The sequence below is a fragment of the Cebidichthys violaceus genome, unplaced genomic scaffold (assembly GCF_023349555.1).
Source record: "Cebidichthys violaceus isolate CVI_PGR_0920_01 unplaced genomic scaffold, fCebVio1.0.p SCAF_15, whole genome shotgun sequence".
Classification (NCBI taxonomy): Eukaryota; Metazoa; Chordata; class Actinopteri; order Perciformes; family Stichaeidae; genus Cebidichthys; species Cebidichthys violaceus.
In genome coordinates this window covers 1,744,934-1,758,468 of record NW_027176318.1, presented here as the reverse complement: position 1 = coordinate 1,758,468, position 13,535 = coordinate 1,744,934, and the positions used below count along the sequence as shown (strand labels likewise).

At 41.9% G+C, this 13,535-nt stretch overlaps 1 protein-coding gene across 1 annotated transcript in view; it reads right to left on the bottom strand.

Annotated features, from left to right (window-relative positions):
• Positions 1-780: 780 nt before the first annotated feature.
• Positions 781-13,535, bottom strand: part of snx7 (sorting nexin 7) — a 43,707-nt gene continuing 30,952 nt past the window's right edge. Inside the window, exon 9 of the mRNA XM_068709599.1 lies at positions 781-4,344. Coding sequence (XP_068565700.1) covers positions 4,264-4,344 — 81 coding nt within the window. The 3' untranslated portion in view covers positions 781-4,263. The remainder of the gene's footprint in view (positions 4,345-13,535) is intronic.

Here is a 13,535-nt window from a genome sequence, read left to right as displayed (position 1 = left end):
TGCTTGTTTGAAAAAGGAGATGCACTTATGACTTCTGGTGACTAGTAGTTCTCTTGATTACCTTTGTTGAATGCACTTTGGATAAAAGCGTCTGCTAAATGACTGTAATGTAATGTAATGAGTGAGGCAGTCCTTCTAGGTCAGGTTTTCTCTTAAGCTTCTGTAGACATTGTACTGCCACCGGATGTTGAATATGTGCCGACACAATTTGAAGAGCCAATGTTTTTTTTGCTCATGGGAGCAGTCTTTGAAATACTTTTAAACCCTGCATTCAGTTCAGAAACAGGCTGAAAGTTTAAGAATAATGAGGTGGAAACGTAAGTGAACAATGACAATTGTTTTTCTTAACTGCTCTTCAACTGTTCTGCACCTGAAAAGGATAAACTACATGTGAAGCAAAACTCAAACCATTTCCCCCCCTCACGGCGTAAACCTTTTTATTTATTTATTTTAAAAAAAGAAAAGAAAAGCGAGACTTCTCAGTTCAGCACTGGAGCGATAATCACTACATGTGCTCTCAAAAGATATTTCTAAAAAGACGTTTCAATCCATACGCTGTCACGGAGGAGGAATAATGACTGGAAAAGTGCTGAACATAGCTGCTGCATTCAGGATTAGGCCTGTGTGAGACACTTTGACACCGGGGAAGAATTGTGGATAAACAACCTGCCAAAAAGCAAATGTTTCAAGCAGAGGTGTGAGTAACTTTGAGTCCAAAGAGACACTCAACAAAACACACATCACCACTGCTGCCCAGCCTACAAACAGGAGCCAAAACAGTTCATAGTGAGAGGCCTTGTCTTTATTATCTCAACATCTCAAAATCCATTTTTTCTTTCACATATTCAAAAATTATAAAAGCAATAAAGAGACAAAAATCAGTACAAAAAGATTATTTAAGCATTCTGTTACAAAGACGTTGCAGACTAGTCTCCATCAGACGTGTAAACGTGAAATCTCTTATCGGCACAAACAAGCAAACATTCTGAATTATTATTATTATTTCATGAAGCTTTTGAGGCTCCTCTGCTCAAAGTCTTATAGCACTGTGTTATTCAAGGTATTCTGGTCTTACATGTTAGCCTGGAAGTGGCTTCAGATGGATGTAGATGACATCCATGCGTCATGTCCAATGCATGAGTTTATGTTTTATTGTCCACTCTGCTGATTCCACTTCAATACTTTAATGAGAACATGTAGGCGTGTCTATTACATCCTCATTATTGTAATCATGATTCGTTTTGATAAGAGAGTTTGATCATTTACTTGTGAAAGAAGCAGAATATTAGAGATGCTCACTGTTTCAGATTAGGAGATCAAAAGTTCCTGCTGTGACTTGGTTAAAACATGCAATGTAGAAAAATCAATGTGGTATAAAGAGAACCATGTGTGCTCAGTGTCGGTGTTTGGACTTCATGTTGCTGTATGTTATCAGGGTTTCACAACTACACCCATCCCTACACCGATGGGAGCAATTTGGGGTTCAGTGTCTTGCCGGAGGACACATGGACAGGAGCCCACGTCCGTTGGATCGGACCATTGTCAGGCTGATTGATATCTTGTGTTAAAACCAATGCGGTGGTCTAACAATCTTTTTCGCTTAGGAAGTTTCCAAAATGAGTGAAATGACCCAGAAGAATCTACGTGGCAGCCGTGATACGAGCCGGTGGAAGTCTCTAGACGCCAAGGAAAGGTGCTTTAATCCTCCTTCCTTTAGCTTAGGGAACACTGGACCATCTTTCACCAAAGGAAAGGAACTTATGTCATCCCAAAATTCCTTGAGGTAGCAACATTTGTCTGTCAATAATACCCGAGGTCAAGGAAAAATTAAGAAAAGAAATTGTTCTGACTTTTTCAGACTGCTGATCAAGTCTTAAAGCCGCACGGCCTTCTGGTCTTTAGAGGAAACCGGTACACAAGCTGAACTCGAGGTCACTGACTGGCTTCTTCCAGAACTCACAGCCAGATGTAACAGATAGTCAATGGAGCGTGAAGGAAGATTTTTGTCAAACTATAGTTAAATTAACTTTCTCACACATATAAGTACCTCGGAACCATCAATACCATCTGTGTTACAAACAGTAGAATCGGCTTATAGCACTGTATTGTTATAGTTATAAGCGCTTCAAAAGATCCATAACGCTTTATAACAATAATCACAATACATTATTAAACATTTTATAATGTATTATAACATCAAGTATCACAATACTTCATAATTGCCGGACACTTTTTTGCAAGCTCATTTCTATAATGCATTATAAACATACTTGTGCTATAATATGCTTACAGCACTGTATGAATATACACGTAAAGAAGAATTGCTTTATAATTTGTCTCAATTAAGTCTTTAGAGATTTTTTTTGCCAGAACATTACATTTGTGAAGTGTAAATGTAAACCACCCAGTAGCTCATCATTCGGTTGTGTTAAAAGTACTTGTTTATGTGTTGTTATTGCATCGATTTCATTATATTTTTTTCACTTTGCTTAAGCAAACAATGGAACAACAGCCATTTTTTTTAAAACCTTGATATTATGACACTCATGTATGAGCAGATTTTGAGGGCGCTGCAGGCAAACCCCGAGTTGGCAGAATCATCACAGATCTGACAATAAATGATCCTTGAATCTTTTCACCGGTGGCGGAATGAATCGAGTACAGAGTGTAAATAAGCATGCCGTCACTGTCTGAATCTACTCTCCATTTTATAAGACGGGGAAACTGTTTCCTAGCTCTCTGACGTCTTCCTTCTTCCAGTATAGTTTATGAAGTCATGCCGCTAGCAGCGGGCACGGCCTGCTATGTTATGGTTGCTAGCTAGATAGTACCGGTAGCTTTAGCTAATTCCATTAATACAGTACAAAGACTTCTGATGACCAAGTAGAACACCGATGGGATTTCTCACTGTGGAGACTGCAAGCTAGCTGCTGCACAAATCCATTTGCTACTCAGCAACTATTGCTACAATGACAAAACCAAAACAGAGCATTCCTGCTGCGCAATATGGCCGACATCTTCACCTTCAAATTGCAACACCAGGGAAACGTTGTCCATCAACTTTGACTGTGTTTGAGCACCAAGCATCATTGATGTGAACAGAGAGTCCACCTCCTCTGGTCTCAGTCCCGCAAGTGCAGCTTGATCCGGGACACCGCGATGGAGCCAGGTCTCTGTGAAGATGTGGGCTCAACATCTTCCGTTGCTGGGTTCTGAATTCTTATTTTAATCCATTTTATTTTCTTGCATCTGGACATTAGCCAGGAGCATGCTGGGTAGTGGAATAGCCTTAGGACCTAGCTGGGTTAGCTTAGCTTAACTTCCATCTCCACTCTCCTCCCGGGGCGGTCAAATCCACTTTCGGTGGCGTTTGGTCCTGCGGGTCTGGCTGGTGGGTTGGAAGACGTCGTGGTTTCCTGACATACCCCCCAGTATGCGCCCACATGAGCAGGTTGTACTATTTTTTCCCCACCATGTTATAAAGCCTCAAGAATCATATCAATGTTGTAAAAAAGGCCGTTGTTCTTCTTTAGAGCACCCAATGACCACTTAGAGTAACTCATAATCCCATTATAATGCATTATTACAGTTATAAAAATGCATTAAAAAATACATAAACTATGGGCATATAATACACTATGATCCCTGCAAAAAAACAAACAGTGGTATAAGTTTATAACACATCTTAAGTATGTTTAATAATATGCATTTTATGATGATTTTTATCTACGATTCCTCCATCTATGGTTTCAAAAGCATACAATTAGTGACATTACTCTGGAAATGTCAGACTCCTTCAACATGGAACTTGGCACTAGAGTTTACCGATCTTACTCCGTCAGTTGAGTACAACTTCCTGATAGAAAATTCCAATTAGTGAGGTGGAGAGGGAGACCTGGTTGCATTATTAGTTTTAGTTTCTACAGTTCCTGTATCTACCAACAATAATGCACAACAAAAGCAGCAGAGTTGAGCCAGAAGAGCTTTCTTCTTAGCTTTTGGCAACGCACTCGGTCGACTGTAAACACCAGAATGTGGATATTTGGATCGCGGTGTTGGTTTTAGTGATGCTCAATCATCACTGGAATGGTGGGCTGGGATGTGCTTCTTTGGCCAGACAGAAAGAAAGAGAGAAAGAGAAAGAGAGCGCTTGTTTCGTACATGATGCGTGTGTGAGTGAGTGAGTGGGCATCGGTTCAGAGTCTATATTTGGACGTGTTGGAGAGACAACAGAGAGTCTGCTGTGGAGATCGTCTCCACACTTTAAGAGGCGTCTTCCCCGTCTCTCTGCTCGCCGGGCTCCACTCTCTGAGACAGAAGGAAGGACTCCCACACAGCCAGGCACTGGAAGAGAAGACGCAGCATCATCATCATCATCATCATCATTATGACAGCGGTTTTCGTGATTTAATTTAAAATGGCCTTTACACATCAGGGTAATGAGTATTCAACAGGAATTTTTTACATCATAGCCGTAGCGATGCAAATTTGTGACAATTGCACTTTATTTAATAAAAGGTTCCTTTAGATTCACACCGGTGGAGACCAACCTACCAGCATTAGTATGAGATACACTGTTGTATAGCCTAAACTACTGTAAACTGTTTCATCAAGTTTCCTTTTAGCAAAATGCTTCGAGTGAATTTGAGTTCTCTGGTAAACAGGGCTTTTATTGTGAAAGTTTTCCTCTTCGTTCGGACTACGGACCTCTTTGTTGATATGTCCATTGCGCACAATGTAATTGGTTGATGCCTTATTGTTTTTGAAAAAAATTGCGGCGCTTTTTTGCCGTGTAATATTCGTATTCTGTGTAAATGTGAATGTTAGTGCCCCATTTTCTACACATTCTATAGAGTCATTGTGACACACACACACACACACACACACACACACACACACACACACACACACACACACACACACACACACACACACACACAGATGGTGTAGCAGACAAACCCAGCTCTAATTACAGGATTCATTAGGAAAGCCGGGCCTGAACATCTGACAGCTATAGAGTCATTGTGAGACTCTACAGAGTCATTGTGAGACTCTACAGAGTCATTGTGAGACTCTATAGTCATTGTCTATAGAGTCATTGTGAGACTCTACAGAGTCATTGTGAGACTCTATAGTCATTGTCTATAGAGTCATTGTGAGACTCTACAGAGTCATTGTGAGACTCTACAGAGTCATTGTGAGACTCTATAGTCATTGTCTATAGAGTCATTGTGAGACTCTACAGAGTCATTGTGAGACTCTATAGTCATTGTCTATAGAGTCATTGTGAGACTCTACAGAGTCATTGTGAGACTCTACAGAGTCATTGTGAGACTCTATAGTCATTGTCTATAGAGTCATTGTGAGACTCTACAGAGTCATTGTGAGACTCTATAGTCATTGTCTATAGAGTCATTGTGAGACTCTACAGAGTCATTGTGAGACTCTATAGTCATTGTCTATAGAGTCATTGTGAGACTCTACAGAGTCATTGTGAGACTCTACAGAGTCATTGTGAGACTCTATAGTCATTGTCTATAGAGTCATTGTGAGACTCTACAGAGTCATTGTGAGACTCTATAGTCATTGTCTATAGAGTCATTGTGAGACTCTACAGAGTCATTGTGAGACTCTACAGAGTCATTGTGAGACTCTATAGTCATTGTCTATAGAGTCATTGTGAGACTCTACAGAGTCATTGTGAGACTCTATAGTCATTGTCTATAGAGTCATTGTGAGACTCTACAGAGTCATTGTGAGACTCTATAGTCATTGTCTATAGAGTCATTGTGAGACTCTACAGAGTCATTGTGAGACTCTACAGAGTCATTGTGAGACTCTATAGTCATTGTCTATAGAGTCATTGTGAGACTCTACAGAGTCATTGTGAGACTCTATAGTCATTGTCTATAGAGTCATTGTGAGACTCTACAGAGTCATTGTGAGACTCTACAGAGTTATTGTGAGACTCTATAGAGTCATTGTGAAACTCTACAGCAGGGGTCATCAACTATATTTGTCAGAGGGCCAGAATTTTACCAGACAGTCGTTTATCAGGGTCCTTGGGGGCCGGACCCTTAAATAAAAATTAAATAAAAATCAAATTTTGGTATAACATTATGATTGATGTTTATTGTTTTTACTTTTTCCATTTCATTACAAAACTGAAGGCCTTTATGAGTCAGGCTCCTATCACCTATACCACAGACAACCACCAGGGGTGATAGATATTTTGCCTCAACTCAATTAAGTCAACTTTACTTATAGAGCACTTGAAAAACAAACACCGAGGAAGTGACAGGAAAGGGTCTCTTAACAGAGGTAAAATGGCGCTCTCAAAGGCTATGAAACGCAAAGTTGATATTGAAAACAGGTCCTTCAATGATGACTGGACTGAGAAGTACGCATTTATCATGCCAACCTTCCGAAATGCCTCACCAGTATGCCTAATTTGCAACGAAACTGTTGCTGTTGCAAAAGAATACAATCTGCGCCATCACCACGACACTAAACATTCAAATTTCAAGATTTCATATCCTGAGCAGTCAGAGGCGCGTCAGAGAAAAATCGCCACATTGAAATCTGCCTACTCCCGTGCAAGTGGCATTATTACTCGAACTTTAACTGATCAAGAGAGAGTAACGTGTGCATTCCTGCAGGCTGCTTGGGTGCTTTGCAGACATAACCGGCCTTTCACGGAAAGCAAGGTTTTAAAGGAGTGCATGATCACCGTTCTGGAGGAACTTGCCCCCGACAAATCAATGGACAGAGTTGTTGCATCTGTCAAACAAGTACCTCTATCTGCCTCAACTAATGCACGTCGTGTACACGTTTTGGCGGAGCAAGTCCAGCGAGCTGTCATTGACGGGGTCAAGGAAGCCAAATATATTTCGCTGGCTATTGATGAGTCCACTGACAACACGGATATCTCACAGTTGTGCGTTTTTGTCAGATACTTTGATGGCAAAGATTTCCGAGAAGAGCTGCCGGCATTGCTTCCGCTCGAGGACGACACCGCTGCTGACATCATCTTTGGAAAACTGGAGGATTTTTTTAAAAGCCATGGATTGTCCCTGGATAAAATCAACCTGACAGTGACAGATGGTGCACCTGCCATGATTGGAAAAAATAAGGGTCTGGTGAGCAGAATAAAGACTGTCGCTCCTAAAACTAACGCACTCCATTGTATCATCCATCAAAGCGTGCTGTGCGCAAAGCTAAGTGGGGAGCTCAAAGAGGTGATGGAGAAAACAATGACAATGATTAACCACATCAGAGGAACTTCAAGCACGCGGCACCGCCTGTTCCGCAAATTCGTGCTGGAATCCCAGGCTTCTCGTGATGACCTGTTACTCCACAATGACGTGCGCTGGCTTAGTAAGGGCAAAGCACTGGAGCGCTTCGTCGAACTCCGTGCCCAAGTAGTGGATTTTTTAAAACAAAGTAAGTCCAAAGCGGCAGCTGACCATCTCCGCATCATGCAAGACATGGGATACATGTGCAATGTTGCGTTTTTAACAGACATTTTCTCCCATTTGAATACACTTATTCTCCAGCTGCAAGGAAAATTAAAATCAGTGGTGGATTTGGTGGAAAAACTTGATGCCTTTGGGAACAAACTTGATCTGTTCCACGCAGATTTGTTGTCAGGGAGGCTGCTGCACTTCAACACACTGAAGACGGTGGGAGAAGGCAACGTAACAGACAAGATGAAGACATTTATCACACAATTAAAAGACAACTTCTCTGCTAGATTCAATGACTTTTTTATTTCCAGGGATGTCATTGGATTTGTGCGTGACCCATTCACCATCACCCCAAGCGGAGAATTCTCCACAAACGCGGTGAAAATGCTGCAGTTGGACGAGGCGGCCATTCAGAGCGAGCTGGCTGAAATTCAGGCCGCGGGCGACATGAAGGCTGCTCTCCGTGGTGCTGAAAGCCTGAGCGCATTTTGGGTATCTTGTCCCGAGGTCTACGGCACATCGAAGACGCTGGCTATGTATGTGCTCACCGTGTTCGGTTCAACCTACGCCTGTGAGGCTGCGTTCTCCAAGATGAACTCGATTAAAACGCACGAGAGGAACCGACTGTCAACCCAGTCTTTGGAGGACTGTTTGCGCATAAGTCTGACAGTGGCCAAGCCTGATGTGAAAAAGTTGGTGTCAGAGGGGAAATGTAACTTCAGCCATTGATTAAGTAGTGTGAGTAGTATTCCATTTCAGCCTTGTGATTTGATTTCGCTATAGCCCACTTAACGTTTTATTTGATGTGCGAACATTATTTGTGACCTGTTTTGTTCTGGTTCCAGGCTATTTATTTATCATGCTATTTTAAGTTGTGCCAGATCGTTTTTCCTCCTTTGTTAGTCCTGAGGAGTCTGCTAGTTCCAAGCATGTTGTTGAGACTTTGAAATAAAAACCAAATGTTAAGTAAGGGCATGAGGAAAAGTTATGTTTTAAAAAAAACTGTGTGAAACAATAAATACTAAACGGTGTAACGAGTCTGTCCTCATTTCGGAGTGTAGCCTAAATAGAGTCATAAATGGTGGTGATTACTGATAAGAGACTCAGTTGTTGCTGTTTTTAGTTGCTTTAATAGTGTGGAATAGGCCTACATATTTTCTCTTTGATCCTCACAATTTTGGAATCCAGTCGCGGGCCAGATCGAACGGCTTGGCGGGCCGCCAGTTGATGATCCCTGCTCTACAGAGTCATTGTGAGACTCTACAGAATCATTGTGAGACTCTATAGAGTCATTGTCTATAGAGTCATTGTGAGACTCTACAGAGTCATTGTGAGACTCTATAGAGTCATTGTCTATAGAGTCATTGTGAGACTCTACAGTCATTGTGAGACTCTATAGAGTCATTGTCTATAGAGTCATTGTGAGACTCTATAGAGTCATTGTGAGACTCTACAGAGTCATTGTGAAACTCTAGAGTCATTGTGAGACTCTACAGAGTCATTGTGAGACTCTATAGAGTCATTGTGAGACTCTACAGTCATTGTCTATAGAGTCATTGTGAAACTCTACAGAGTCATTGTGAAACTCTACAGAGTCATTGTCTATAGTCATTGTCTATAGAGTCATTGTGAGACTCTACAGAGTCATTGTGAGACTCTATAGAGTCATTGTGAGACTCTACAGTCATTGTCTATAGAGTCATTGTGAAACTCTACAGAGTCATTGTGAAACTCTACAGAGTCATTGTGAAACTCTACAGAGTCATTGTCTATAGTCATTGTCTATAGAGTCATTGTGAGACTCTACAGAGTCATTGTGAGACTATAGAGTCATTGTGAGACTCTACAGAGTCATTGTCTACAGAGTCATTGTGAGACTCTACAGACATGATTACCAGCTAGCTATGGTGTTTGCTACTTGCTTGCCTCCCTCCACTAAAGCTTTCTTCCCTTAAAGGCCTTTACACGGTGGTGTGTTTTTTTCTCCTGCAATTAATTTGCAAGTCAATATAATTTGTTGTTTTCGGTCATGACTACTTTCACACAAAACACAAATATTATGCACCGATAAAGCAGTGTACTTTTTTATTTGGTCCAAGAATGATTTTTCGTATTAACCAAACACGTGGTACAGGACTGGTTAAGTTGCTCCTATCATTATGAAACAACACAGAGGCTCCATAGCATAGATCCTATATAAGTGACGTCACCCATTGGTTTGTGGACTGATGTTTTCTTAAACAAATGAAAAGAAGTGAATATATTTGGAATGCGGAACAGCTCTGGTAGCGTCAGCAACCTGTCAATCACAGTAGCCCCGCCCTAAAGCATCCCCTCTTTATGGTCTGTTTGACTCTAAATGGAGCATCATGTACTAAATGAACATCATGCTGTATTGAAGAAGACTTGAAACTAGAGATTGAGACCATAAACTCATGTTTACAATGTTTACTGAGGGAATAATTCAAGAGAGAAGTAGAGTCGCCCCCTGCTGGTCATTAGAGAGAATGCAGCTTTAAGACACTTCCGCATCGGCTTCACTCGGCCGGAGGTTGCTGCCTGCTCTGTAGTCATAATCAAGACGGTAAACTTTATAACTCCTTTGAATCTTGACAAAGACAGCGTATACCAGATCTACAACTTCCGTTCTTACCTATCACAATAAGAGCTCTCGATGTATAATATTTTCAGGCAAGTATTTTTGCGTAATTTATTCATCGCGTCTCCAGTGTGTCAGGCCTTAAGTCAAATTTAGATTTTCTTCTTCTAGACCAGAGCCTCATAAGATGCTTATTGACTTTGTTCGTAGTTATTTGTTATATGTTGTCTTGCATTTACTTGACATCACATTTTAAGTTGAAGATGAAAAGCTTTGTAAACTTTCCCAAGAGAGAATCATCATGGTTATTATCTGCGTCATAATCATCCTCACCACTGTTCCCCTTTAAACGTCATGGTTGTCATCAGTCAGTCAAGAGGCTGAAGAGCTTTTCCAAACTCCTCTTTCTCTTTCTCTTTTGAACTGCCTCGCTCTTCTTCCCTTCCTCGCCATCTCATCAGTGAAGGCGCGTTATTGCACCGACAGAGGCACATCCATTGTGAGGATGCAAGTGTGGATGTGTGTGTGTGTGTGTGTGCGTCGTGGAGCACTTGCCAAAGCGAATCACACTTTTATGGCATAAAAGCAGTTATCTAGAAAGCTAGAGGCAGGAAGTCATGCGGCCAGAAAGTGAAAATTACAAGCACACACCAACAGGCACAGAGCCTCTCGAAAGCTAATCTATGAACTGGGGTTCCACTCTGTCAGCGCACGTCAATAAAGCACAGTCAGTTTGTTTTTCAAAAAGGTAATAACAGTTTGTTTTGAGGCAGTAAGTCAAAGCCTTGGATCGTCAACTCTCCATTTAACAGCCAAGTTCATTTAATAGCACTCACAGCACCTTGGTAGCACTGTGGCTGGGGTTGGAGGCAGAAATGTCATTCATTGGTCCAGTAATCCACAGTTGAGCCTTTGAGTCACGCCCCTTTAGGCTCTGTGCTCCAATAACAATTGAGTAAGCTTGGAGCCCGGCAGAACCTCGGTCAAGTTTCCTTTTTCCTGTTAGACATGTTCTATTTAAAGTCACATTACACTGGTGTCACAATCTTCACGGACGATCCCTTTAGTGAAGCTCTCGTTTCACAACAGCAGGGTCCGACAGTCTGCCCCGCTCAGTCCTGGTTCCCCTGGGCCTCCCTTTTCTCCAGCAGGCCTGGGCCTCCAGCAGCGTGGTGTCGGTTTTGGCTCCCAGACAGGACTGGAGCTAACCAAGTGCACTTTGAATAAAATGTTGGTTTTCAGGGAGAAGCAGACAGAAGGGTCTACAAACGGTGTTTGAGGGATGTATCCGGGATGTGGAACTGATTCAGCTGCTAAAAGATCAAGATCGAATCTAAAGCCTACGGATCACAGTGTAAACTATTACACAACGTCTAACCATGGCTAGCTCCAAATCCATCCAAGACCTGATACAATCGCATGAGAGTCCATGGAGCAGAGCCGGATGATTGACAGGACGCTGATCGGTGACTGGCCAGTCTGCACCGAGGGGCGGGACTTAGCGAGGGGTTAATTGTCGTCTTTGCAGCAGAACTGGTTCTTTTGGCTTGAGAAGAGACTCTATAGAGTGTTTGGAATAAAGCAGACTCGGATGTTCCAGTGGAGCACTGAATGTGTCCACTAAGTACAGCCTTCTTTAAGGAAGACTCCAGAGAAAGCCAAGGGACATGGGAACTGTACGGTAGCACGGTAATGTGACAACAGAAAGTGCTGCTAGAAACGTAAAAAGAATTCATTCATTTCCAGTTTACTCTGGCAGGTGGAGTCTCTGGAGTTCAATCAGCTCTCTGGATAACCAAATTCTAAAATATATACATTTTCCATATCTTGTGTCCCACCGAGCTTTTTTGAGCATCTTTACATCAAAATCATATCTCATTTCTCTGTCAGTTAAACATTTTTGATAACTCATTCTGCACTCTGGGCATATATACACACATTAATCCAATCAAATGTGATTTGAGACAACTAGCTTACCCCTCCCTTCATTTGAAACTACACTTGGCTATTAGCTCGTTGGTTGTGATAGCTAGACTCGCTAAACTGCTTAATATGCAAGCGCACATATCAAGCATGGTTGGCGAGAGGGGACTCTTTCTTTACACCAAGTAAACACCAACTTGACTATTGCCGGGCAATCTGGTTAAGCGCTGCAAATATAAAGCTATACAAAATGCAGTTAGAGCAGCGCACGCACGCACAGGGCGTAGCAGACAAACCCAGCTCCAATTACAGGGTTCATTAGGAAAGCCGGGCCTGAACAGCCGACAGCTATCCTCCAGGCTCCATTGGAGTCGAACAGGTAAACACAGACAACCAGGCCAAACACACACAGATGGCATGGCGACACACTGCCACCTCTCTTACACACACACACACACACACACACACACACACACACACACACACACACACACAAAGTAGAGTGGCAGAACTCAGTCACTTACTTGAAATCAATGCCTACTGTGAGTAAGCTTTTTGTGAATCACAAAGCGGCTACCATTACGGGGTTCAATATGCTTCAAGCTATGCAGCGTGAACGCTCTCTCTCTCTCTCTCTCTCTGTCTCTCTCTCTCTCTGTCTCTCAGTCAACTCGGTGTCTTTGTAGTATCACTGCAATGAATCGTACAAATAGGTAAAAGGCTTTTAGACAGACTCTCCTCTAAGGCATTTACGATGTGGCCCTTGGTTGTTCACTTGAAAAGTAGTTCCAGGAAGAATCAGCTGAAGAGAGAATTTCAAACGCCTTCAAAAAGCAGCACTTGTTTGACTCATGACACTTTGTGTGGAGGAAGCTTCAAAGTGTGAGACAGAGGAATTGTGTCGTTTAAACACGAAAGTCTAAGCTGCATGCTTGATGCGCTACTCGGTCATGGGCGAGCTGCAGAGTCCTCACTCGACCCGTTGGGTAGTTTGAGCTGGACAGAGCACTTGGACTGATATTGGAGGCACATATTAATACCTTGTGTAAATGTAAGCAGGTTGAATCATATCTAGATACAATCTGGATACAGGTGCATTTTAATCAATGCTTCCTATAACTAGGTCTTCTTCCATCTTCGTTGTAATGATTTCTTCTAGAGAACATTGATTTCGAAAATAAAATGTTTTGTACGAAAATGAAATGAAAAACACAACAAGAAAAAAAAGGCGGCAGTCATCTGTGAAATTGCACTACTGTATGGATTTTTGCTTGCTTTTGGAGGTGAGGGAAGAATGTGAAGAAAGCAGAGGAGGCTGCTGTGTTTTGGGGGACTGGCCATTGTTCTGACATGATTCCAAAACCCCCAAATGTCCGAAAAATGGCCCATTAGTCCGAAATCCCATTTGTTGATCAGATCAAAATCAGTCCTCAATTAGGTTTCATTTCACATAATATAACAGCCAACCAATCAACTGCCACATTAGAGATAAAGTTAGAAATACATTTGTAATTATAACCTTATCTGAAAAATTGTACAATGTGTCT